The 26,416-nt window shown below is 57.3% G+C and overlaps 1 protein-coding gene across 5 annotated transcripts in view; it reads right to left on the reverse strand.

The window, feature by feature from the left end:
• Window positions 1–24,339, reverse strand: part of ATP2A3 (ATPase sarcoplasmic/endoplasmic reticulum Ca2+ transporting 3) — a 40,617-nt gene extending 16,278 nt beyond the window's left edge. For 4 of the 5 annotated variants that reach the window (XM_002826856.5, XM_002826857.5, XM_054535379.2 and 1 more), the window contains exons 1-14: window positions 24,076–24,339; window positions 13,782–13,799; window positions 13,436–13,518; window positions 11,645–11,749; window positions 11,317–11,455; window positions 10,759–10,839; window positions 10,578–10,663; window positions 7,460–7,924; window positions 5,126–5,214; window positions 4,800–4,902; window positions 3,481–3,612; window positions 2,707–2,832; window positions 1,539–1,757; window positions 1,039–1,374 (exon numbers count right to left, since the gene is read on the reverse strand). In XM_002826856.5, the coding sequence (XP_002826902.1) occupies window positions 1,039–1,374; window positions 1,539–1,757; window positions 2,707–2,832; window positions 3,481–3,612; window positions 4,800–4,902; window positions 5,126–5,214; window positions 7,460–7,924; window positions 10,578–10,663; window positions 10,759–10,839; window positions 11,317–11,455; window positions 11,645–11,749; window positions 13,436–13,518; window positions 13,782–13,799; window positions 24,076–24,193 (2,100 nt within the window). In that variant the 5' untranslated portion in view covers window positions 24,194–24,339. The remainder of the gene's footprint in view (window positions 1–1,038; window positions 1,375–1,538; window positions 1,758–2,706; window positions 2,833–3,480; window positions 3,613–4,799; window positions 4,903–5,125; window positions 5,215–7,459; window positions 7,925–10,577; window positions 10,664–10,758; window positions 10,840–11,316; window positions 11,456–11,644; window positions 11,750–13,435; window positions 13,519–13,781; window positions 13,800–24,075) is intronic. The other variant, XM_054535377.2, reaches the window with a different exon arrangement.
• Between the last annotated feature and the right edge of the window lie 2,077 nt (window positions 24,340–26,416).

Here is a 26,416-nt window from a genome sequence, read left to right on the forward strand (position 1 = left end):
TGTTTTACGACGAAGGACAGAGATGGGGAAGGAGTGTGCGGGAACTTCATGGGTTGATGGTAATGCGTCATATCTTTTTTTTTTTTTTTTTTTGGAGAGATGGGGTCCCAAACTCCTGGGCTCAAGCAATCCTCCTGCCTTGGCCTCCCAAAGTGCTGGAATTACAAGCGTGAGCCACCATTCCTGGCATTTTCCTATCTTGGTAAGGCTGTGAGTTACACAGGTGTGTGCATGTTCCTAAACTCATCAGATAATACGCTAAAGATCTGTGTGTTTCATCGAAGGCAAATTTTACCTCAAAAAGGAAAAACAGAACCACAAACAACATTGCTCTCTGGTTAACGTGTATTCTAAAGTAGGTGAGGGGGAATATGCCGATGTCTGCAACTGACTTTGAAATACACCTAAGAAAAGATGGGTTAGGGATGGGCAAAGAATGGCTGCATGGACAGGTATGTGATAAAGCAAATACAATAAAATGTTAGTTGTAGAATCTAGATGATAGATATGTAGGTGTTCAGAATAAAATTAGTATTATTATTATTATTTTGAGATTAATTTTTTAATTTTGAGATTATTTTGAGATTATTATTTTGAGATTATCTCACTCTGTCACCCAGGCTGGAGTGCAGTGGTGTGATCTCGGCTCACCGCAACCTCTGCCTCCCGGGTTCAAGCGATTCTCCTGCCTCAGCCTCCCGAGTAGCTGGGATTACAGGCATGCACCACCACGCCCGGCTAATTTTTGTACTTTTAGTAGAGACGGGGTTTCCCCATATTGGCCAGGCTTGTCTCAAACTCCTGACCTCAAGTGATCCACCCGCCTCAGCCTCCCAAAGTGCTGAGATGACAGGCGTGAGCCACCGTGCCTGGCCCAGAATAACATTATTTAAATTTCTTTTTGTATTTGAATTTTTTGGTAATAAGATGTTAGAAAAGATAAGAATGAGGCAGAGGGGAGAGTTGCACGGCTTGCTCTTTCCACGCCCTGTAGCCCCGCTCATCACTCCCTCCTGGGGCTCCAGGCTGTGGCCTCACCATGGCGGTGATCTCGTTAAAGGACTGCAGGTTCTCCACGATGCGGGACTTGTGTGCGGGCTCCACGCGGGCGAAGCAGCGGGCGGTGCGGCAGGCATGGCGCTGCTGCTCGGGGCTGAGGTCATCAAACTCGCGGCCCGTGTAGGCCTTGCCCGCCACGTCTTCCGTGTCCCCAAAGATGCCAAGCCTGCGGCAGATGGCCACGGCAGTGCCTTTGTTATCCCCCGTGATCATGACCACGCGGATGCCTGCCTGGTGGCAGCGTGTGATGCAGGCAGCCACCTCAGGTCGCGGCGGGTCCAGCATGCCCACGCAGCCCACGAAGGTCAGGTCCGTCTGTAGGGAGGGGGCAGGTTCAAGCGGGGCCTGAGCCCATCCCTGACCTACCACCTGCTCAGCTGCTACAGGGAGAATCAGCTCCCGCACCCACCTCGTACTGCAGGGAGAATCGGCTCCCGCACCCACCTCGTACTGCAGGGAGAATCGGCTCCCGCACCCACCTCGTACTGCACAAACTTGCTGCAGTCGTCCAGCTCCATGTCCTCCTTCCTCGGGGGCGCGTCCCGGGTGGCCAGTGCCAGGCAGCGCAGCGTGTCTGACCCTGAGCTCCAATCCCGGATCTTTGCCAGGATCTGCTCCCTGGAGGTGGGGGTCAGGGGTGCTGTGCGGCTCCCCACGCGGACTGAGCTGCAGCGCTCAATCACACTCTCAGGAGCCCCCTGCGAGGCGGGGAGAGGGAGAAGAGGCAACTCATCAGTCAGGACCCCTCCTCTCCTTCCTGCCCAAACTCAGGAAACTGAGACTAAGATACGGGGAAAGGCCACCCAAGGGTACACACACAAGGCATGGAGCAGAATCCATTCTTTGAAAGTTCAAAGTGAGAACCAAGTGGGTCCCCCTGTGAGACAATCTAAAGGGAATGGGGGGAGTGTGCTGGGGTGGGGGCAGCCACCAACCTAGCGATGCCCTTCACCCACCAGCCCACAGCCAACTCGGGTGCTGCAGCATTTTGCAGGCAGGGGTGGAAATGGCATCCCCTGCAGGTCCTGCCTCCCTGGTGCTACTTGGGTTCCAATTTGGTAGGGGCCTCAGCAGCAGGGAGGCAGGCTGAGCCCTGCCTGGGGACCAGAAATAGAGCCATGCACAGGGTGTGGTGGGCATAGCCCTGGGAAGGGGGTCCAGGGATGACAGGCCCCTCAGTGGCCTCAGGTCTCACCTCAGACCTCACCCCGGGCCTAGGAACAGCCTCTAAAGCTCCTTCAATGGCTTCTGCTCCTAAAAGATCACCCAGCCACTAACTTTTCCAAGTGGCCCGAGCTCCCAGTACAGAAGCCTTTTCATTGCAAAAGGGGTTTAAACTTCCCTTGCAGGGTGAAGCTAGAGCTGTATTTCCCTCTTCAGGTTTGGGAGCAGCAATGGAGATGCTGTAGACAGTGGTCTGCACGGGAGTTGATTCCTTTCCCTCCCTGGGACTCAGTTTTCAAAACACGGAGCACCAAGGGTGGCACCAACCACCCCTATACCACCGGTTAGAGGCAAAAGGGGCTCCTGAGAACTTCTAACCCAACCCCGCCATTCGCACCGGGAGGACTGGGGCTCACAGAGGAGCGTGGATGACCAGGTTCCCCAGGGTGCGCACGGGCCCAGGCCAGACAGGCAGGCCCCCACCTTCACAAACATCTTGCTGCCCTGGCCAGTAGGGTGAGGGCGGGTGGGCGTGCAGTACACGGACATGGACTTCCGGTCTCGGGAGAACTCCAGGGTGAACTCTTTCCGCATCAGCTGCTTGATGACCTGAGGGGTCCAGGCAAGTCAGGGCATGAAGGACAGAGCCAGCAACTCCCGCCTGCCTTCCCACCAACTGCTTGGCCCCAAGAGAGCCTCTTGCTCTGTGTGGGATGACATCTACACTCCTCTGACCCTGCCATTCAAGGCCTCCATTTCCCTCTCCAGCCCCAGAAACGGCAATACGATGCCGTTTCCTGACCATGCTGTGTGCAGCCCAACTCCAAACCTTTGTCCACACGCAGCCTTCTCCCCTCTTTTCTCCATGTCTTACTTCACTGTCAGCCAGGAGTAGTGGCTCACGCCTGTAATCCCAGCACTCTGGGAGGCCGAGGCGGGCAGATTACCTGAGGTCAGGAGTTTCAGACTAGCCTCGACAACATGGTGAAACCCTGTCTCTACTAAAAAATGCAAAAATTTGCCGGGTGTGGTGGCACGTGCCGGGAGGTCGAGGCACGAGAATCACTTGAACCCGGGAGGCAGAGGTTGCAGTGAGCCCGGATTGCACCATTGTACTAAAGCCTGGGCGACAGAATGAGACTCCATCTCAAAACAAAAAACAAAACAAAAAAAACTTCAGTGTCCTCTCTGCCTTCTCCAGATGTCCCAGAAGCCCCAGCCATGCAGCCAGAGGCCTGAGCCCCCAGCCCTGCTCACCGCATTACAGGCGCCAGCTCGCTCCACCCGGGACAGGGCCTGCAGGTCGGTGTCGAACACGTTCATCTTTTCCACCAGGCAAGTCAGAGCTGTCTCCGTGGCCTCTCCCACCTTCTCATACACACCCTTGGCCTGGCAAGGACCCAGGGGATAGGGAGTGAGGGGCAGGCAGCCTCCAGCCCGCGTCCCCAGCCTCACTCACTCTTTGCCCCTGAAGCTGCCTTTGCTGGAGTTCCGTGTAACCTCCTTTGCACAGGCCTGTGAGCCCTTCCCAGCCTGGACGCCCTGGGGTCGGGGTGGTGTCTGACACTGACATTTAGCCCCCCACACTGGCATTGATCACCACACACCCTCCCTGCCCTCCGCCTGCATCTCTGTCCACTTCCTGTCAGCCTCCTTCACCGGTTTCTGCCGTCTGGGCCCACTCCCACCCTCCCACCTGCTCTCCCTGGGGCCCTTTGCTGGGCCCCAAGCCCAGATGTCCAGCTGCCTGCTGAACCTTGTTCTCTGGGGACCCCTCAGGCCACCTCTCCCGCTCTCTGTATTTGCCACTCCAGTGACAGCCCCAGACAGCACAGCAACCAGTAGCCACCCTGGCCTCCTCCCTCTCTCTTTCACCTAACCAGTCACCAAGTCCCAGGATTTTTGGCTCCTAAATGTCTCTGACCCATGCCTTCTCCCCTCTCCCCGAGGCTCCAGCCAGGGCTCAGCCCGCACCTCTCTGGCCTGAAGGACCACACAGGCCTCCCTGGCTTCGGTCCTCTACTGTTTGTCTGGCCTCCACACGGAAGCCTCGGTGATCTTCTGTAAATGCACATCTGACCATGTCACTCTCCTGCTCAAAACTCTTCGTTGGTGCTCTACTGCCCTCAGCCTGGCCTCGTACTGGGTGTGGCCAAGGACCTCCCTTTGGACAGACGCCTGCTGCGTGCCCCATTCCACTGCCCCAGCCACGTGAACGGCAGTCAATGCCTAAGTCGCAGGAGGCTTTAGCCGAATGTGGGCCTTTTGTGGGCTGTGTCTTCTGCGTTAAACATTTTCTTAGTCCTGTTCCCCAAATCTCTTCCCCCCACAGGTTTCCCCAGCCCTTCGGCCCCTTCCATGGCAGTCCCCCACAGACCAAGAGCCCCAGGGGGAGGGTTCTGAAGCCTGTCTGCGGAAAGGGAGGGGCGGCAGAGAGGGGTGTGCAGGGTGTGGCACTTCCAGGTGTGGCACTTCCAGGGAGCAAGGGCTGCCAACCCTGGGAGCTTTGAGGCTGGGAAAAGGTCTGTTCTGGTCGCCTGGATACTAGGGAGGTCATGAAAGGGGGTGGGGCCCACCTCGTTGTAGTCCAGCGCCGAGTCGTTGCACAGGGCGCAGATGGTCGCCAGCTCCACCAGCCCGTCGAACTGGCCGCAGCGCACAGGCTGATCCCCCTGCCGCCTGCGGAGCCGGGACGGTCACCAGGAGGACCTCGGCTCCGCCCCCGAGAGGGGTCCGCCTCTTGGCCCCGCCCCCAGGAGGGGGCTCCGCCTCCTGGCCCCGCCCCGGGAGAGGCTCCGCCTCCTGGCCCGCCCCCAGGGGCCTCCCTCGCACACCTCGGCGCCGCCACGCGTGGCCCCGCCCCCAGGCCGCCCGCCCGCGCGTCCCCTGACCCCGCACTCACACTTCGCCCTCGGGGGTATACGTGGTACCCGAGATGGTGAACTCGTGCAAAAGGCAGGAGCCCGCATCGGCCTCGGCTACCACGAACATCTGGGGAAGGCAGGGGCGTGCTTAGGCGGGCGGGGTCGTCTCCCTCCTCCCTGGGCGGCCAGTTTGAATAAAGCCCGACCCCAGGGTGGGGTCCTGCAGGCCCCCTGCCCGACCAAGAGCCAAACCGGCCTGGCCGTCCGTCCGCACCAGGAGGGAAATAGAACGCAGGGTCCAGGCTGAGGCAGGGACCGTCTGCTCTGCCAGATGTGTCCCGCTCCGGTTTGTCCAAATGTCCTGGACTTCTGAGGGACTTATGGCAGATTCTTCAATGCTCTGGGGGCAGTTGCCAGCTTGAGGGAGCCCCGAGCTAGGCAGAAAGCCCGGGTCCTTGCCCATCTTACGGTGCGATCCCTGGCCAAGTAGCTGAGCCTCAGTTTCTCCACTAGTAACATGGGAACCGCCCCCTCCTTTGCCTTCAAGGAAATGAGTTCCTGGCCTTCAAGGGATGAAACCCACACGCTGCTCTGGGGCACAGACCCCTCTAGCCCAGAAATGTCCCCAGAGAGTGAGCCCCTGCCACAGGGCCTGCTGGGTCACTCAGCCCCCACCTGTACACCTCAGGAACAGGGGGCTTACCTGGCCCAGGGTGCCTATTTCTTTGTCTGTTCAGCCAGCTCTGCTGGGGAGACAGTTCTTGGTTCGTGGACATGGCCTCACTGCACATTCTCAAGCAAATGGCCAGCCCAGCGCCCAGTAGATGCATAAGTGTCCCTTCCTTCCCGCTCTCCTCCCTACTCCTGGGGGCAGTCACCCAGCAAGCACAGCCCAGCATCCAGCACATAAGGCCTCTACAACTTCCCTGCACTGCACTTTAAAACTCTTTATTATTAGCTGGGCCCGGTGGCTCACGCCTGTAATCCCAGCACTTTGGGAGGCCGAGGCAGGTGGATCACGAGGTCAAGCTTGATTGAGACCATCCTGGCTAACATGGTGAAACCCCATCTCTACTAAAACTACAAAAATTAGCTGGGTGTGGTGGAATGTGCCTGTAGTCCTAGCTACTCAGGTGGCTGAAGCAGGAGAATCGCTTGAACCTGGAAGGCGGAGGTTGCAGTGAGCCAAGATCGTGCCACTGCACTCCAGCCTGGCAACAGAGTGAGACTCCATCTCAAAAAAAAAAAAAAAAATCTTTATTAGGGCCGGCACGGTGGCTCAGGGCTGTAATCCCAGCACTTTGGGAGGCCAAGGTGGGTGGATAACTTGAGGTCAGGAGTTATAGACCAGCCTGGCCAACATGGTGAAACCCCGTCTCTACTAAAATACAAAAATTAGCTGGGTGTGGTGGCGCATGCCTGTCTGTAGTCCCAGCTACTTGGGAGGCTGAGGCAGGAGAATCGCTTGAACCTGGGAGGCAGAGGTTGCAGTGAGCTCAGATCATACCACTGCACTCCAGCCTAGACAACAAACAGAATGAGACTCTGCCTCAAAAAAAAAAAAAATCGCTATTAGTCAAGAAACACTCTGTTTAAACAAAATCCTACGAGGGCTTTTAGCAGGACAGTAAAGCTCGCTAGCACTCCTCCCCTAAAGCAGCCTTTGATGGGCTCCTAGAAGGCCTTAGGGTCTCAGAATACAGAGCCTGGGTTTCCAAGCCCAGTGGGCAGATGTGGAAGCAGGGGTGACAGAGAAGCACTGGGGACCTGGGAAAGGTGGGGAGCCCATAGCCTTCACCATCTCCCCACCCACCCATCTGCTGGGTCAGGAGGAGCCTTCTGCCCCACGGGCCTGCTGAAGTCTCAGCCAGAATCCCGTGGCCATGTGGACAGTGAGCCCAGGATGTGGGATCAAGTGCCAGGGAATGAATAATTCCCGCCCTGGCCCTTCCCAGTTTACCGGAGGTGGCTTATCTGGTGACAAGTGTTGGCTGCCCAGAGTCATGATGGGGCAGGATGGAACCCGGATCCAGGCCCAGCTTGGCTCCTATGCCAAGGCTGAACTTGAGCCTCTCGTATGTCCTTTGCGTTTACCTAGCAGGGCTCACACAGCCAGGCTTCCAGTGAGGAGACTGAGGTTAACAGACTGTCAGCAACCTGGCCAGGGCCCCACAGTGACACACAGGCCTCAGTGACGTGATTTGCTATAGCCTCCCTGTCATCTTGTGAAAACCTGGACCTACTCTGGGCCAAGGGACAGCCCACAGATTGTCTCCTCCATCCCTCACTGAAAAGGAGGTGGGGGAGAGACCCAGAGAGGGGGCCCAGCCTGCTCTGCAATGCACAGCAACACCAAGCTGGCCGTCACTCACCCGGCAGACAGACATCTGATTGGTGGTGAGTGTGCCTGTCTTGTCGGAGCAGATGACTGAGGTGCAGCCCAGGGTCTCCACGGACGGCAGGCTTCGCACGATGGCGTTCTTGCGTGCCATGCGCCGCGTGCCCAGTGCCAGGCATGTAGTGATGACAGCCGGGAGGCCCTCGGGGATGGCCGCCACAGCCAGGGCCACGGCGATCTTGAAGTAGTAGACAGCGCCGCGCAGCCAGGAGCCACCATGGGCTGGGTCGGCGAAGTGGCCGATGTTGATGACCCACACGGCCACGCAGATCACAGAGATGGCGTGGGACAGCTGCCGTCCAAACTCATCCAGTTTGCGCTGCAGCGGCGTCCGCTCAGGCTCCACTGCCGCCATCTGGCTCCGGATCTTGCCCAGCTCCGTGTGCAGGCCGGTGGCCACGGCCACACCCACTGCTTTGCCCGATGCGATATTGGTGCCCTGGCCAAGGGAGGGACAAGGAAAAAGCTGCTCAGCAGCCAACCAGGGACCCAGGACCCCTGACTCCTTCCGGCCGGAGTAAGGCACTTATCCTTCTACCCGGCTTTCCTTTTCTCCATGTTGCTAGTGCTTCCAGACTTCTGTAGCTATGTATGCACTGGGTCCCTGCTGCCCTCCCATGATAGTGTCAGCTCTAGGAAGGCAGGGTTTGGGTTCATCGCCGTATCCCCAGTGCCTAGCAAGGGGCCAGGCACACAGGAGGCACGGGGGCTGATATTGATGATATAATCAACCAGCACAGCACAAGCATCAACCCCACAAAATGTGATTCGTAAACAATCACTATAGCCACACAGGAGCACAGCCAACTACAAACCCAATAAACAGTCCATTAATATTTACTGAAAAATCCAGAAAAGCTGAGCCTCAGCTCATCCATTTCCAAGGCTCCAGTAAAATCCCCAGTTCCTAGCATAAGGGACAGCCAGCCTTGTGGCTTGGTGTCCTCTTCTGCAAAGTGGTCCAACAGAGGCCCACGATAGTTTTTCTGAGGAGGCTAAGAACTCGGTGCCCCTTCAAATGCATATGCTGTTGAGGCTGGCGAGAAGGCAGGCCCCAGCCTCTCTTCTGTCTTAAGCAATGCAGTTCCAGCCCCCAACATGCAGGGCCCAGCCAGACAACCTTCCTCCAAAGCTTCTTTTTATTATTACTTTAGAAAATTGTTTTGTTTAATTTTGAATTTTAGTAGAAATGAGGTCTCACTATGTTGCTCAGGCTGGTCTCAAACTCCTGAGCTCAAGTGATCCTTCTGCCTTGGCCTCCCAAAGTGCTGGGATTATAGGCCTGAGCTACCATGCCCGGCCCCTCCAAAGCTTCTTAGTGACAGCTGCTGATACTGGAGCAACGGCTCTCAGAGCTTCCCTCCCCACCCCAAGGCATCCTGTCCAAGGCTTCTATGCAGCTAGGTAGGCCCCTCTCAAGAAGAGTTCTGGGCCGGGTGCGGTGGCTCACACCTGTAATCCCAGCACATTGGGAGGCCAAGGTGGGTGGATCACCTGAGGTCAGGAGTTTGGGACCAGCCTCGCCAACATGGCGAAACCCCGTCTCTACTAAAATACTAAAATTAGCTGGGCATGATGGCGGGTGCTTGTAATCCCAGCTGTTCGGGAGGCTGAGGCAGGAGAATTGCTTGAACCTGGGAGGCGGAGGTTGCAGTGAGCCAAGATTGTGCCACTGCACTCCAGCTTGGGCAACAGAGCGAGACTCTGTCTCAAAAAAAAAAAAAAAAAAGGTGTTCTGGGTGACTTTCACTTTCTTCATCCCTCTTCCCTTCCAGGAAGTTTTCTATCCCCTGATAACTTGGTGGCCTGGACCATTGTCTGACTGGCCTGACCCTTCCTTGTGTCCCCAAACGCTCCTTGCTGGCCTCAGGCTATTGCTGGGCAGCTGTGAGGATCACTTGCTAACTTTCTCTGAGGCCACAGAGGCAGGTCTCTCCCGCCAAAGCTGAACCCCTCGCTCTCCCTGAGAAGAGCCAGGTACACCGGGCATCATGCCCTGTGGGTCAGTTTTCCTATCGGAGAATGGACTATGCCAGCCATCCTCCGCCACTTTGGCAGACCTCCTTCCTCTAGAGCATTTCTATTGAGTGGTTGTAGGGAGGCTCTGCCCTTCTCCAGGGGAAGGCAGGGTCTCCCAGCAGAAATCCAGGATGTCTGAGTTCGTCCCAGTTCTGCCACTCATTGGCTGTGTGACCTTGGGAAACTTACTTAATCTCTCTGTGCTTGTTTCTTTCCTTGCTGGAAAATATAGACAACAAGCATAACACGAGTACTCATTTCAAAGATTTGGTGTTAAGGATTAAATAAACTAGTATGTGTAAAGCGCTCAGAACAGTGCCGGGCACACAGTCCCCAGTAAACACAAGCTATTATTATTACTATAAATTTGCATGTATTGTCAAGAATCAATGAGGTTCTTCCCCATAGGACTTTAGCTGATTAACTTTAATGTTGGGCCGGGTGCAGTGGCTCACGCCTATAATCCTAGCACTTTGGGAGGCCAAGGTGGGCGGATCACTTGAGGTCAGGAGTTCGAGACCAGCCTGGTGAACATGGTGAAACCGTGTTGCTACTAAAAATACAAAAATTAGCCGGGTGTGGTGGCAGGTGCCTGTAGTCCCAGCTACTTGGGAAGCTGAGGCACAAGAGTAGCTTGAACCTGGGGGGCGGGAGTTGCAGTGACCTGAGATCGTACCACTGCATTCCAGCGTGGGCAACAGGGCCAGAAAAAAAAATAATAATCTTTTTTTTTTTTTTTTTGAGACAGAGTTTTGCTCTCATCACCCAGGCTAGAGTGCAGTGATGCGATCTTGGCTCACCACAACCTCCGCCTCCCGGGTTCAAGCGACTCTCCTGCCTCAGCCTCCCAAGTTGCTGGGATTACAGGCACAAGCCACCACCCCCAGCTAATTTTTTTGTATTTTTAGTAGAGACGGGGTTTCACCATGTTGGCCAGGCTGGTCTCGAACTCCTGACCTCAGGTGATCCACCCACCTCAGCCTCCCAAAGTGCTGGGATTACAGGCGTGATCATAATCCTAATGTTGTTATTTTTATCATTGTCTCGGCAAAGGCCCCAGACATTTGACTTACAGAAAACAGCATATTCTTCTTGTCCTGGTTCACAGCTCTGGGGTCTGGGATGGCCTCTGTGTGCTTGGTCACGGACACAGATTCACCTGGTCATGGAATCAGAGATGAGAAGCCCCACATGAAGACATGCCCATCCCTTAGTCTCGGCCCGCTAGGTCCCGGCCTCCTGGGGGGGCCTCACCCGTCAGGATGGACTGGTCCACTCGCAGCGTGGTGGATTTGATCTCGATGAGGCGGAGGTCAGCAGGTACTTTGTCCCCCACTGTGTGAGGAGAATGGCTTGGCTGAGGGTGGCTTTGGGCACCACCAGCTGGGAAAAGCCAGAAGGGTTCCCAGGACCCAAGGCTGGGGCTGGGCGTCGGGTGCCTGAGCTGTGATCGCTCTGGTGGACCCCTGCCCCTCTGGCCCACAGTCTCACCTGTCCAACAGGGTTTTGGCCAAAGGGCTTTGGAGGGATCCAACAGCCACCCCCTCTGTATATACAGCCGGAATGATGGAGGCACAGAGAGGGATGGGGCTCCCAGGCCCACATAATAAAAGGAGGAGGCCCCTACAGGAGGCTGAGACAGGAGGATTGCTTGAACCCGAGAGGCGGGAGGTTGCAGTGAGCTGAGATTGCGCCACTGCATTCCAGTCTGGGCAACAGAGCAGGACTCCGTCTCAAAAAATAAATAAATAAAATAATAAATAAATAAATAAATAAATAAAATAAAATAAAAGGAGGAGGCCCCTGGCATACCTGCCACCTCTACAATGTCCCCTGGGACAATGTCCCGGGCACGGATCCTCTGCACGCCCTTGCGGTCCAAGCGGATCACCTTGCCCATCTCAGGCTCATACTCCTTCAGGGCCTCGATGGCACTCTCGGCGTTGCGTTCCTGCAGAATAGAAGGCAGGCAGGCAGTCTGTCCCTGCTGCCCCCAGCAGACCACCCCTTTGGAGTGACTCCTCTGGGGCCTGGGATGGAGGTGGAAGCAGGAGAGTCTGCAGGATGCCAGCACCAGGTGGAGGGCACTCCTACTGGCTGGGAGACCCCCCCGCCCGGTCCTACCCCCAGTGCCTCTAACCTGCCACACGCCCACAATGGCGTTGGCCACGAGGATCAGCATGATGACCAGGGGCTCCACGAAGGCGGTCGTGGTCTCCTCGCCCTCCTCGAACCAGGCCAGGACCTGCGGGATCACAGCTGGTGAGCTCAGGCCCTGCTGCGGGCTGAGATCTGCTCTCCTTTTCCTTGGCACCCCGGATCTCCTGCTTGCTTCCCTGCTTTGGGGAGATAGCACTGGGGAGCTCTTGGCTTGGAGAGGGCCACTCCTCCGAGAAGGCCTTGGCATAGGATGCCCACCCCACAGGAGTGACCTCCCCACCCAGGCCAACCTTCAAGGCTGTGGGGCAGTTGGATGGCTGCCCACTGAGGCCTTACTGTCTGCCTGGAGCAGAGCATCTCAGTGTGGTCCCCAGACCAGCAGCAGCAGCGGCTGGGAACTTGTAAGAAATGTTGATCTTGGGGTCCCTCCCAGACCTCCTGAGTCATAAATTCTGGGGTGGGGCCCAGTCACCTGTGTGTCAGCAAGCCTACAGATTCTTTTGAGACAGAGTCTTGCTCTGTTGCCCAGGCTGGAGTGCAGTGGCTCGATCTTGGCTCACTGCAACTTTGCCTCCCAGGTTCAAGCAATTCTCATGCCTCAGCCTCCCGGGTAGATGGGATTACAGGTGTGCACCACCACGCCTGGCTAATTTTTTGTATTTTAGTAGAGACGGGATTTCACCACATTGCCCAGGCTGAACTCCTGAGCTCACCCGCCTCGGCCTCCCAAAGTGCTAGGATTACAGGCATGCGCCACTGTGCCCAGCCAAGCCCAGGTGATTCTGATGCACGCATCCAAAGCCCATTAGCCGGGGGAGCATCAGTGGGAATGGAGGAAGAGCAAGGAAAAGCAGCAGCCAAGAGGAGGCTGCAAGAGTTTCAGACCCCAAAGTCCATGTTGGGGGCACTGGGATCCATGGAAGGGGCTCTGGCAGCAGCACTCAGGCAGGGGCAAGGTGCCCCCCAGGGGCATTTGGCAATGTCTGAAGACATTTGTAATTTTTTTGAGACAGGGTCTTGCTTTGGTGCCCAGGCTGGAATGCAGTGGTGTGATCACGGCTCACTGCAGCTCCGTCCTCCTGGGCCCAAGCAATTCTCCTGCCTCAGCCTCCAGAGTGGCTGGGACTATAGGCCTGCACCACCACACTCGGCTAATGTTTTTGTATTTTTTGTAGAGACAGGTTCTCCCTATGTTGCCCAGGCTGGTCTGAAACTCCTGGGATCAAGCGATTTTACTGCCTCGGCCTCCCGCAGTGCTGGGATTTCAATCACGAGCTGCTGTCAGGCCCGGCTGTCTAAAGACATTTCTGATGGTCACCCCTGGGAGGTGCTGCTGGCATCTGGTGGGTAGAGTCCAGGGATGCTGCTGAACATCCTACAGTGGAAGGCCCCCACCCCCACCCCAACAAAGAATGATCTGGTCTAAACTATCAGTAGTGCTGAGGCAGAGAAACCCTAGGCTACAGCAGGGCGGGGCGGGGGGCAGATGTGAGTTGGGGAGCTCGTTGAGAGCCAGAGGATAAGATGGATTGGAGGGGTCAGGTGGGAGCTGGGGGCCCAGTGTAGGGGCCATGAGGGTTCAGGCAAGGGAAGCTGAAGTCTGAGCAGGGCAGGGCCAGGGAAGGCCAGGGTGCAGGCCCAGGGTAGGCCAGGGTGCAGGCCCAGGGTATGGAGGACAGGCCCAGGCTCCAGGACCTCGGAGCACTGCCCAGCCTGGCTCTCCCTCCAGGGCTACCCACTACCACGGGATGGCAGGCAGGGCCCTACTTACAAAGGAGACAAGGGCGGCCAGCAGCAGGATGCGCACCAGGAGGTCCTCAAACTGTTCCAGCACCAGCTCCCACAGGGACTTCCCTGGGAACGGGGGTCATGCGTGAGGCTGGGCCCCCACCACTGACGCTGCCCACTCAGAGCTGGGATGGCCCCGGAGACCTCCCGGCCCACTGTCTCCCTGCACTCAGAAGAGGGAGAACCCAGGTCCCTGAGAGGCTCAGGTGGGTGATCCTGGGGAGCTCAGCGAGGCCTCACTCAGCGGGGAGAAGGAAGTCATGACCTGACGGAGAATGACCAAGGGATGCTGCCCGCGGCCTAGAGGTCCATCCCGGTGCCAGCCTCACCTTCCTCACTCGGGAGCTCTGCAGGATCCAGGCAGCCACGGGAGACATGAGGAGACAAGAGAGGAGTGGGTCACGCAGGGGGCCTCGGGGGAGTCTGGCAGCGCCTCTCCTCCGTGCCCGCCCAGACCCCCACCACGGACTGGATGTATCCCCAGGGCTCTCTGAGGCCACAGGATGAATGGTTTGAGCCCAAATGCTTCCACCCGTCTACCCTCCCCCCACTCAGACTGAGGAAGATCTAGGGTGACTTGGCTCATCTTGGGATGAGTATGGAGCCAAGAGGGTCCTTTCAGCCCCTCCAGTCCAGCCCCTCCCTGCCCCATTTCACAGAAGGGAAACTGAGGCCTAGAAAAGAGACACTTCCCCCACCCAGGTCACACGGAGAGTGGGCTGTTCTCACGGCTCCCCGCATAGCCCTTCCTTAGATGGCTGCATAGTCCTGTTGAGTCTCTCCCACCCCCACAGCAAGGCAGCCCCTCCCTCAAATGGAGAACACCAGCTCAGGCACCTTCCGCTCACCCGGCCTCTGACATCCCTGCTCCCCTGGGACCAGCTACACAAGGTTTGCAGCTGGGCCGGACTGCTGAGCCCCACTGCACAGCGGGGCTCCCCCTGGACAGGACCCCAGCAGCCAGCACCCCGCAGTGACGATCCCTCCCACGGTGCAGTACCCCCCAGGCCCTGCACTCCATCGAGCTCAGTGAAGACCCCCCAGCCCCGCCCCACATACCCAGTCGTCCCCCACACAACATGGTGAAGAACACTGTTTCCAAACTCTAACAGCACCCGCCTAACTTGAGGTGCTGACTTTTTTTTTTTTTAAGAGAGTCTCGCTCTGTCGCCCAGGCCGGAGTGCAATGGCGCGATCTTGGCTCACTGCAACCTCCGCCTCCCAGGTTCAAGCGATTCTCCTGCCTCAGCCTCCCGAGTAGCTGGGATTACAGGCACGCAGCACCACGCCTGGCTGATTTTTGTATTTTTAGTAGAAACGGGGTTTCACTATGTTGGCCAGGGTGGTCTCGAACTCCTGACCTTGTGATCTGCCCGCCTTGGCCTCCCAAAGTGCTGGGATTACAGGCATGAGCCACCGCCCAGGCCTAGGTGCTGATTTTTATCTGCAACATTTCCTGAAGCACCTTTTGCATCAGGTAGAGCTGGGTGCCTTGGGCCCCTGAAGTCATTGAATCATTCCTACAGCCTAAAGGGCAGGCGGCGGGGAGTTCCAGCCCTGCTTCACAGACCCGGGCACGGAGGATCAGGGTGGAGGTGCGGCTTAGGCAAGGACACACGGTGAGCGAGTGGGTCTGTGTGGGGAGGAGAGGGGCAGGAGCCGGGCTCTGGAGGGTTGGCTTGGAGAAGCTCCCCCTTCCCAGGCCGCAGTCTAACTGACCCCTGCCTCCTCTTGTCCCTTGCCACTCAAATGACAGTCTCCGGACATCTGTGGCATCTGCCCGAAGCTCGTTAGCCGTGTAGAATCCGAGGCCCCGGCCCTGGCTGGCTCTCTTCCACCTCTTCCTTCCTGTCACTGGAAACAGGTCCTCGCATTGGTCCACCTGTTTTTGGCCTGCAGGCATTTTTTTCCTACGGGAGCCCTCTGCCCGGACCACCTGTTTGGAAGCTTTGGGGTCTGCACCTGGCAGCTGAACCCTGGGGAGTATCAAGCAGCCCACTGGACTGCAGGAATCCAGGAGGAAAATATATAGCCTAAAAATACACTTTCTAGCATTTTCTCCAAAGTCCTATTTTCGGCAGTGGCTGACATTTTCCGTGGAAAATGTAATCTCCAGTGTCCTGCGTCGAGATTAAAATCAAACAGACTTTTTCCTTCTGATCTATTTAGCTGAGGCGAACAGGAAAGGCGGGGGGAGGGCCAGGCCTGGTTTCTGGGCCAATTCTCCAATGGAGCAGTGTGCTTTAGAGGTCACCCCAGCCATGCCCCAGCCTCGAATCAGGACAGCGCTAACCTCATGGTGTGCGTGGGTGGGCTTGTGCTGGGCTCTACCCGGGAGATGCCTGTAACCCTCACCTTTCTTTATTCTGGGCAAGGGTGAGGCCTGGGGTTGGGAAGCGTGTCGTGGGGTACACGTGCCAGCTCCAGTCCTGGACTTCCCCACAAAGGTCCCCACGATGCCTCCTGCCTGCCTCGGCTGGTCTATCAAGTTCTCTTTTCTCTTTTTTTATTTTATTTTATTTTTTTTGAGATGGAGTCTTGCTCTGTCGCCCAGGCTGGAGTGCAGTGGCAATGATCTTGGCTCACTGCAACCTCCGCCTCCCAGGTTCAAGCGATTCTCCTGCCTCAGCCTCCCGGGTAGCTGGAATTACTGGTGCCTGCCACCATGCCCAGCTAATTTTTGTATTTTCAGTAGAGGCGGGGTTTCACCATGTTGGCCAGGCTGGTCTCGAACTCCTGACCTCAGGTGATCCACCCACCTCGGCCTCCCAAAGTGCTGGGATTAGAAGTGTGAGCCACCGCGCCCGGCTCAGTTCTCCTTTCTCTACCTGTCCACCTGGATCATCTCCCTTTCTGCTCTCTGACCCACCCTGACCCAGGACCCACTCTTTGGTGCTCATTACATTGTTCCCCAAATATTTCTGGTTCTCCCCACCTTGTGGGCACAGAGTAGGAGGGCACTTCCCGGCCCCCGTGTGAGTTTTGAGAAGAAGGATGTGTATTCGTGCCAGGTTGGAGCATTGACTTTTGGTGGGGGAATTTCTAGGAGGTCACTGTCCAGTAGAATGTTCTGTGATAGCAGAAGTATCCTCCGTAGCCACTAACCACATGCAGCTGGTGAGCCCCGGGACTGTGACTAATTTTGCATTTAACTTTAATTTTCATGCATTTAAATGTAAATAGCCAAGTGGATGGAGCTCTTTGACTCTCTCTCCTAAGCAGCCAGCAGCCTGTGAGATGCTGTCCGCTCCATCGACCTGGCTCACAGAGTGAGGAAGGCACAGAGCCCCCGGTGACCAGCCTGCTGCCAGCACTCAGCAGGAGAAATGAGCCTCTGGTCCTTTAAGCCTCCGAGATTCGGAGGCGATTGCTGCAGTAACCAAGCTGAACCTCACTGATAGCCCTCTCCGCCCAGACCTGGCTTCCTCCGCAAAGCTCCCCTCTCACCCCGCCCACCTGGGGAGGCCTGACCTGCCCCTGAGCACAGCTCTGGTCCTGCCCACACAGCCAGCTCCTTGTGGGGCCTTGAGCCTCATTTGGGAGGTGGGGTACCCACACCCACCTTGAAGGCCTGCTGTGATGATCGTCATCATCATTACTATTAAGAGCCACATTTACCAAGCACCTGCCAAGCAATGTACCAGGTGCCTTACCGCATTATCTCCAGAGAACAAATGGGAAGACGCTGGGGACCGAGCACGTGAGGTGCTTAGCAGAGGTCATAGCAGCAGCAGCTGGTGGTGTGCGCCAGACACCCTGCTAACTCCTTGTGTGCCTTATTCTCATGATCCTCAAACAAGCTGGGAAGGAGGATGCCATTGTTATGCCCATTTTACAGATTACACAACAGAGAGGTTGAGTGACTAGTTCACGGTCACACAGCGGGGGAGGCAGGGAAGGGTTTTGAGCTCAGGCAGTCTGGTTCTCGACCCCCTCCTGTGGGCCTCCGGTGCTAACTCTTAGGCTGTCCTGCCTTCCCTCCTCCACTCTCTTTACCGCCCAACCAAGCTCGTCTGAAAACCCTTGGTGTCCCATGTCCTGACTGTTGGGCTGGATGTCCTCATCCCATCAGTCAGTGTGCCCCTCTGCAGAGAATCCACAGCCCAAATCCTCCTGTTCAAAAGGCCCTGCTGGCCTCACCATCACTGATGGTGTTTTAGGGGCTTACGAGGCTCTGCCTGCTCAGGCCTGGTCTGCTTCTAAATGCAACCCTGAAGGACCCAATTCTCCCCTCGCATGAATGAGTCCCAAGGTGATGGAGGGAGCCCAGGGCTGGGAGATCCCCCACCCCAGGCGTTCCTGGAAGATGCTGGCTCCTTCCTTGCCCTCTCCCAGGCAGCATGTTGGGGGCTGAGACAGTTCCCCTTGAAATGGCGGACTTGGGCCTCTGGCAGTGCCAGATGTCCCATCTGTTAAATGAGAGAGTGCCCTGGCTCTGCCCACTCTCAGTGCCATCCGCTGGGCTGCAGGGGGCAGAGACAGGACCAGGAGGTGCCGCTCCCTCTGAGAGCCACGGTGGGGCTGGCCACTATTCTTATCTGAGCCTCTGCCATGGTGACCCCTGCCTGGCTCATGTTGCCAGACTGAGAGGGCCTGTATTCACGGAGGCCCAGCGTGCAGGCCTGGGAGTCAGCCTGCGGTCCTGGGAAAAAAGGGAGGTGATCAGAGAAGCTTTGTGGCTTAGAGCAAGGAATCTGGTCCAGAGGGCTCAAGTTCAAATCCTGCTCTATCTCACGGTACTTCCATGGCCACAGGCCAGTTACCTAATCCCCTGTGTCTGTTTCTCCATCTGCAAAAAGAGGGTGATAAATGTAAGTACCTCACAAGGATGCCAGAAGATTGAACGGCATGCATAAAGCACTTGGCATACGCAGCACACAGTGAACACGCTCCAGCCAGAATCACTTGCTAGAATATAAGCTCTAGGGCAGCAGGACTTTGCTATGTGCAGCGTCTCCAGCACCCAGAGAAGCTCCTGGAGCATAGCAGGTGCTCAGTAAACATATGTGATGAATGAATGACCCTGCCTCTGTCCTGTTCACAGAGCTTCAGTGGCTGTCCTTGGCCTACAGAATAAAGACCAACTTTAGCACGGGCTTCAGGGCCTTCCTGGATCTGCCCCCACCTGCCCTTCTAGGATCATGTCTGTATCCCGAATGCACATCTGTCCCTCTGTTAGCCAAGCCTCAGGATTGCCACCCCTGTTTTTCAGTTTATTTGTAATTGACAAATCATAATTGTATACAATTATGGGGTCCAGCATGATGTGTTGACAACCTCATTTTGCAAAACCTTCTCCTCCTCATTCATATATATATGTATATATCTTTTTTTTTTTTCAGACAGAGTCTCATTCTGTTGCCCAGGCTGGAGTGCGGTGGTGCGATCTCGGTTCACTGCAACCTCTGCCTCCTGGGTTCAAGCGATTCTCCTGCCTCAGCCTCCCGAGTAGCTGGGATTACAGGCGCCTGCCACCACGCCCGGCTAATTTTTTGTTTTTATTTTTAGTAGAGATGAGGTTTCACCATGTTGGCCAGGCTGGTTTTGAACTCCTGACCTCAAGTGATCCACCCACCTCGGCCTCCCAAGGTGCTGAGATGCCAAGGTGCTAGCTACCGCGCCCGGCCTTCCTACTCCAACATTTTGCTTGTGCCATTCCTTCTGTGCACAGCTGCATCCCATCTCCTCATCTAAACCCCCTTTCCAGGAAGCCTTCCCTGAAGGCCCCTCCCCTACCTCATCGCTGTGCCCTTCTCTGACCAGTCATCAGTATTGGGGTCCCCCCACCACACTGGAACACTTCCAGGGCGGGGCGGGGCTGAGTCATCCCTGTGTTTATGCTGAGCTCTTACAGTCATTGTTTACTCAGTTGCTCCATGGTGCAGGCCAGGGCCCTGAGCCCACAGTCCAGAGCCAGGGAGAAGGGGGGTAAGCGATGCCCCTGGGCTGCCCCCAGGCTCCACACCACCTGCTCCCCTCATCCCCCCTCCACTCCTTCCTTCATTGGAAACTGGTATTTCAGCTTCTAAATGTCAGTTCCAGCCGGGAGAGGCAAGCACTCACCCAGGTCTTCCTCAAAGGTAAATTTACAGAGCAATTAAATCGTCACTTGCAGAGTCAGGAAGAGGCCCTGGCTGGCCAAGGCCCGCCCAGCCCACCTGGCCCTGCCTGTGTCTCCGGGGTCCACCTAGAGTGGACACCTGACCTGACTCTGCGGGGGCCACTGCGGGGCCTGGGAAGTAGCTCTCCGCTCTGCAGAGGGGCCTGCAGCACCCCTGGCTTAGCCGGAGCTGGAGATGAAGGGTTTGCTCAACATCTCTTCGCCTGACTGTGCTGTGGGAAAAAACAGGCCCTGCCTTAGGGTGCAAGAGGGTGAGGGGGCCCAGCTGGGCAGGCCTGATGCTGCTCCTGGGGGCTTCGGCTGCCCAGCAGGGGCCAGTGGGAGTGAAAACTAGGGTGAAGCATGAAAGACGTGGAGCTTCCAAAGGGCTGCGGGCAAACCACACCCTCTCAGATCCTGCAAGGCCCTTAGGGGATCCCAGGGTCCCATCCCTGCTATCCTGAGGAGCAGCAGATACAGGGAGGGCCAAGTCTGCCCAACACCACCCAGCAAGCAGGGCCACTCAGATGGCCCCCTCTTCCTGACACACTCTGTTCCTCTTGGCCTGGTTTCCGTGGGCTACGCATATGGGTTGCCCGAGTTTCAGCGCCAACTACGGCCTGGAACTTATTTGAGGGCAGCAAATAAGGCCAGAGCCAAGACGCCGCTGGCAGGAGTCTAAATCTGGACCACTCATCCCACCTGGCAGCCCTGGGGCCAAGGTGCTCACTGCACATGGGCCGCGTGTGGCCCAGGAAGGCGGGCTTCTGCCCGGCCTGCCAGCTCCCTTGAACAGAGGCCACCCCAGAAGACCTCCTGGGATCTGCCCGACTCTCAGGTCACTGGAGTCTCCAGGGACTTTAGCTACAGGCAGGACATGCCCAACACAGCCAGGTCTCTTGCCTTGGCTCCAGTCCAGCAGAGGAGATGGGCAGCCCATTTGGTGGCTCCTTAACATATGAAAAGACACCCAATGTGACTTTAAACAGAAAGATGCCAAGCAAACCTACGAGAGGACTCTTCCACCTGACTGGCACAGATCAAACCGTCTGATCCCACCCTGCGCTGGCCAGGCAGCGGAGAACGAGCCGCTCAGTCGGCACAACTGCACAGAGTTTAGTGACAGCTGACGACACTGAAAATATACACCCACTTAGACCCCACAGTTCCACCCCCAGGAATGCGTCCTTCAGTGATATTCACAAGTGCGTGACATGATGTGGCAACAAGGATACTCTTTGCAATACTGCGTGTCATAGCAGAGGCTGCCAGCAACACAAGCGTCCACCAGAAGTCAGAGAAAAGCCACACGCCGAAATCGCACACAGCCACTAGGAAGCCCCACCGTGCTCCTCCTGGCACCGGCTCCAAGAATGACTGTCAAGGTCAAAGCAGGGACAAAGAGCACTTATCCTCCTCCTGCTTCCGTGTGGGAAAAGATCACAAGATCACAGCTCCAGATGTGTATATGCACGGACTGTCTTGGGAAGAAGACACAAGAAACTGGGAGGACTGGGAGTTGGTGGCTAGGGACAGGGGCGGAGAATTTACTGTGTACCTTTTGTACCCCTTGAATGTTGCACTGTGCACATTTTTATTCGAAAAATAACAAAGATGTAAAAGTAAAAGCCCCCCAAGGAAGGTGAACTCTGGGTACCTCTGGCACCTGCAAAGGTGGGCTCACAGGAGGTGCTGGGGCCAGGAGCCTCCCCACTCACTCCCTGTTGGGGGTTAGGGCAGATGGTGTTTTATGTGTGAGTGGAGGGGGTTCCTGGCTAGCATGCTCACTGACTGCGCTGATGAGGCTCCCCAGCTCTGAAGTGTCTGTGTGCAGTGAGGGAGGAGGGTGGGAAGGTGGGGGTGGGATGCCCAGCCGCTGCCTCCCTCCCCCGGCAGAATTTGCAAGCTTCAGGACTTAAGCAAATGACTTCCTTGTGGTTTCCAACAATAACAACCTTGCAGGTGCACAGACTCCTGGGGTGGGGAGAACACACGTCTCTGGGGTGTCCCTTCTGCCCACAGGCCTGACCCACCCTGCCACCCAGCTTGTGGCCAGGAGCCCTCCCTAGCCTCTTCTGCGACAAGGAAGGATGACTTGGTGTCTGTGACCTCACTAAAGACTCACAAACAACCCTGGGAGAGGGGCTCTATGGGAGCCTCACTTATGGTGACGAAACCGAGGCACAGAGAGGCAAAGAGGCTGGTTCAGCATTGCACAGCTATGAAGGGGCGGGGCTGGGGTTCAAAGCCTCATCAGCCCCACCCCAGCCACTGTGCTAGGGACAGCTGCGCCTCCTCCTCAAGCCATGGCAAGCCTGAGGCAGGAAGGAACAGCTGGCTCCCCTCTGCTCACCTAATGACTTCTAGAGCCCTGGAATGCCCCCTAGCCCCAATCAGTGATCTGAGAGAAGAGCCCTCTAGAGACCCGAGGAGGCTGGAGGCAAAGCTGAAAAAGCTGCTGCCAGCTGACCCAAACTCCTAGCACAGGCGCCAACACCAGGGTTCTGGAGCCTGCAGAACTTGTGACTCTCTTGTACAGATGGGGAAACTGAGGCCCAGAGAGGCGCAGGTACCCAGTACTAGCTCCTCCACCTACTATGTGACCTCGGGCAAGTGGTTTAACCTCTGGGTGCCTCCGTTTCCTCCTGTATAAAATGGGGATGACAACAGTCCTTCCCTCATGGAGTTGTTTTGGGGAAGAAATGAGATAATAGATGAAAAATGCTGAGACTAGTACCTGGCACATAGTAAGTGCTCAGTGAACATCAGCTTTTATTATTAATACTATCAATGCCCAGAGGATCTGGGGAGCCCAGCAATATCCCTCCCCAACTTTTCCCATCACACGCCAACACACATCTGTGGACCTACACACCACGCCAAGCCCACAGCCTTCCCCATCGGCTCACACAGGTGTGCGGTGGCCAGGGCACCCCAAGGATCTCATCTAACCAAATAACTGGTGGGGAAGGCTGGGGATCCCTCCCTCTCAGTTAGTTCCTCCTGCGCTGAACCAGTGAAGACATGATGTCAGAATGAAGACAGACCTTGGCTACGATCATACAGGAGCAGTATTTGTGTGATTCCAGGGACAGGCCAAGGGCTGCGTCTCCAGTTTCCCTCAGGAATCAGGATTCCCAAGCTGGAGGCTACAGCTGCACAAAAGAGGCAGTGGGACCCCAGACCTGCCTGCGCCGGCCCTCGCCCCCAGCCCACCCCAGGGTCAGAGGCAGGCCACGCTGCCCAGCTCTCCTGCGGCAAAGCACAACCTCCCTGCCAAGTCACTAATGGGGGATATTAAATAATATTTATCTCCCCAGTTCCTCCCACAGCTCAACTAAATATAGCAACTAATTTTTTTGAAAAAGGATTTCTGCTCCAGAAAGATAATATTTATATAAGAGGTGGTTTTCATAAACCAATACAAAACCCAAAAGTCCTTTTCTGACACCTCTTCCTAATTTTCAAGCTAGCCCTGAGTAGTAGGATCCCAGGGCTAGAATATCTTCCCCTCTGGCTGGCTGGGAACCCCAAAAGGGTAAGGCTCCAAGTCCCCAAAAGACGCAGCCCCAGGCTGCCCTCTGGAGATGGTGAGGGTATTTCTCCTGGGATCCCTCACACTCTGCCCGATGCTGAGACATGAGCAAGGGGGTGGCAGGTCCTGCCTGGAAGGGATGTGGGGAGGGCACCTCTGTATTTTCCACCCTCATGGGAAGTCCAAGGTGCCAGGCCACATCTGGACAGTACCCGGTGGCACTCAATGTGCCTTTTGGCAGAAGCGAGAATCCCACACTCTTTTGAAGGAGGTGAGGATGAAATGACACCCCTCTACCCGAACAGCAAGGGCGTGAAGCCTCCCTCCCTCCCCAGAGATGGGAAAGGGCCTCCCTGGCAGGTCCCTGAGGCCTTGACTCCGCCACCCCAGGAAGGTGGGTCTCCCGCCTCAGCAGTTCAAAGCCCCCACCGACTCCGCCAGCCACATCCGCTTCGGGTTGCAGAAAGAGGAAGACCTGGGGTGGGGGTGGGGGGCCCCAAGGCTGCTAGCCGATAAGCGGCACCTTCTTGGGCGTTTTCTGGAGCCCTCAGGGGAGACCCTGGGGCCAGCTGGGAGGCCGAGCCTGAGTCTCCGGCCGTCCCTCGCCCGCCGGTGTCAGCGCTGCACCTGCACGATGCCAGCGGGAGCGGCGCGGCGTTGGGGGTGGAATACGGTCCAGGATGGGGTGGAATAACGCTTCCAGGGTGGACGGGGCCGGAGTGGAGGTGGGAAGTCCGGGAGGACCGCGCAGAGGGTGCCAGGCGTCCGGTCTCCCCAGCTGGAACCCGCTCCCAGCCCCCAGCCCCCAGCCCCCAGCTCCGGCGCCGGCGAAGGTGGCCCCGCAGCCCCGCCGGGTGCCCCAGGAGCATCCGAAGAGGTTTCCGGAGCCCTCGCTTCCTGCCCGCCCAGAGCCGGGTGGGGAGGCAGGAGGGGAAACTGAGACTGCGGCGCGCGCGCCCCCGCTCCCCGGCCCGGCCCGCGCGCTCACCGTTGGGGCCGTAGCGCTCCCGCGCGCCGGTCACCTGCGCCGGACTCAGGCCGCCCTCGGCTGTCACCGAGAAGTGGCTCAGCACGTCGGCGGCCGGGAGCAGGTGCGCCGCCTCCATGCCGCCCGCCCGGCCGTCTGCGCCGTCCGCACCGTCGAGGCCGCCTCTCCGCCGGGGGGCTACAAAGCGGGGCGCGCGGGGCTCGGGCCCGGGCGGGCGCCGCGCGAGGCCATGTCTGTGCTGGGACCTTCCCCGACGGCAGTGGCGGCGGCGGCCCCGGCCCGCGCCAGGATGCTGCGCCCGGGACTCCCTCCCCGGGGCGGGGCGGCGCGGGGCCCGCCCCCCATCACACCCCTTCCGGCCGCCCTCCGCGCCCGCTGCGCCCCGGGGCGCACCGCCTGGGTCCCCCGCCCATTCTGCAGAGGGGAAACTGAGACCGCCGGCGGGGCGCGTGCTGGGCCTGTCGGGAGCCGGGGGCGCGTGGCCCGGGGGTCCTCGGTCCCGGTCCGCGGAGCTGCTAGGGGTGGGATCTGGCCGAGAGCTGGGGCGGGCTGCGGAGCACCCGGCTCTGGGCTGCGCGTCGCCTCCTCTGGGCTCTCCTGGGCCCGGGGCGTCCTGCTTCCCAGCTCGAATTCTGCGAAGTGACTCCAGAGGGAACCCGAAAGCCTCTGAATAAGCGGGTCTCCTCTGGAGGAAAGTGCTGGGTGTTCTCCTTATTTGGTGTTTCTGCTTTCTTTATTCTTTTCCAATGCCCACCGAGGAGGGGTTATTCCTCACATAACCAGAACCTTTAACAAGTAGCCGGTGCATAAGAAAGTTCAGAAAACCAGGCTCGTTACCCTAGACACACCGTCACCCCAGCAGGAAATGTAACCAGGGAGCAAAGGTGGGGCTCCCCAGAGGGGCCCGAGAGGGTGGGGTGGGGGTCTCTGCCCAGGACTCCCAGGGGACTGACCCTGGCCCAGGGAGGGGAGAGATGGATGAGCCTCCGCCTCAGCGCTCCCGGGCTCCACCCGCCCCAGGAGGGCCAGGAGAAGCGGCAGCGGGTCAGAGGAGGAAGTCGCAGGAAGGCAGAAACCACTCGCCCCGCCAAAAGGAGGAGCCAAGAGAACAACCTGATTGCCGCTCCCTCCAGCTTGAGAGACCCAGACAGCCTCACCCCAGCCCTTATCTGCCTCCCAGCACGAGCTGGGCTCTGCCGTCTAGAGCCTCAGCCTCTGCCATCCACCAAGGCTGCACAGGGTCAGAGATGCCAGGATTGAGCGCGCACAGCTGGCTGTTCAAACCCCAAACCCCTTCTGTGCCTCCGCAGCCAGGAAGCTTTCCCAGATAGCTGCAGCTGCGCCCTGCCCCAACAACACAGCCCCTCTCCCCCTCCTGAGAGCCTCAACTTCCAGCCTTGCCTGGAGCTGCTGACCCCTATCCAGATCATGCACACCCCCAGCTTCTGTGCTCTTCCTCCTGGGACAGGACTGGGCTTATCCTCCTCTCCGCCTCTCGGTGCCTCCCTGAGCAAAGACACTCCCTGAGGACTGGCTGGACCGAAAGGTGCTTTGGGGCTTTTGATGGGTGATCCAGATGGATTCCCCGATATCAGCTGCGTCTCAGCCTGGTGCTGTGGAGCTAGAGGAATGTTGGTTTTCTGGTTGTGGCTCCTCCCAGCCTGGTATTGTATTTATTGATTTCATTATTATTATTATTATTATTATTATTATTATTATTATTTTCCTTTTTTCTTTTCTTTTCTTTTTTTTTTTTTTTAATTTCTTTGAGACGTAGTCTCGCTTTGTCGCCCAGGCAGAGTGAAGTGGCGAGGCGACATCTCAGCTCACTGCAACCTCCACCTCTCAGGTCCAAGAGATTCTCCTGCCTCAGCATCCCGAGTAGCTGGGATTACATGCGCCCGCCACCACACCCAGCTATTTTTTTTTTTTTTTTTTTTTTTTTTGTAGAGACAGGGTTTCGCCATGTTGGCCAGGCTGGTCTCAAACTCCTGACCTCAGGTGATCCACCCGCCTCAGCCTCCCAAAGTGTTGGTATTACAGGCATGAGCCACCACGCCCAGCCCTGTTATTATTTTTTTGAGACAGGATCTGGCTCTGTCGCCTAGGCTGGAGTGCAGTGGCATGATCGCGGCTCACTGCAACCTCTGGCTCCCGGGCTCAGGCGATTCGCCCACCTCAGCCTCCCAAGTAGCTGGGATTATAGGCGTGAGCCACCACGCCCAGGTTTTTTGTTTTGTTTTGTTTTGTTTTGTTTTGTAGAGACAGGGTTTCCCAATGTTGCTCAGGCTGGTCGGAAAGTCCTGGACTCAAGCGATCAACCCACTTCGGCCTCCCAAAA

This window comes from Pongo abelii, chromosome 19 (assembly GCF_028885655.2).
Source record: "Pongo abelii isolate AG06213 chromosome 19, NHGRI_mPonAbe1-v2.0_pri, whole genome shotgun sequence".
In the NCBI taxonomy this organism is placed as follows: domain Eukaryota; kingdom Metazoa; phylum Chordata; class Mammalia; order Primates; family Hominidae; genus Pongo; species Pongo abelii.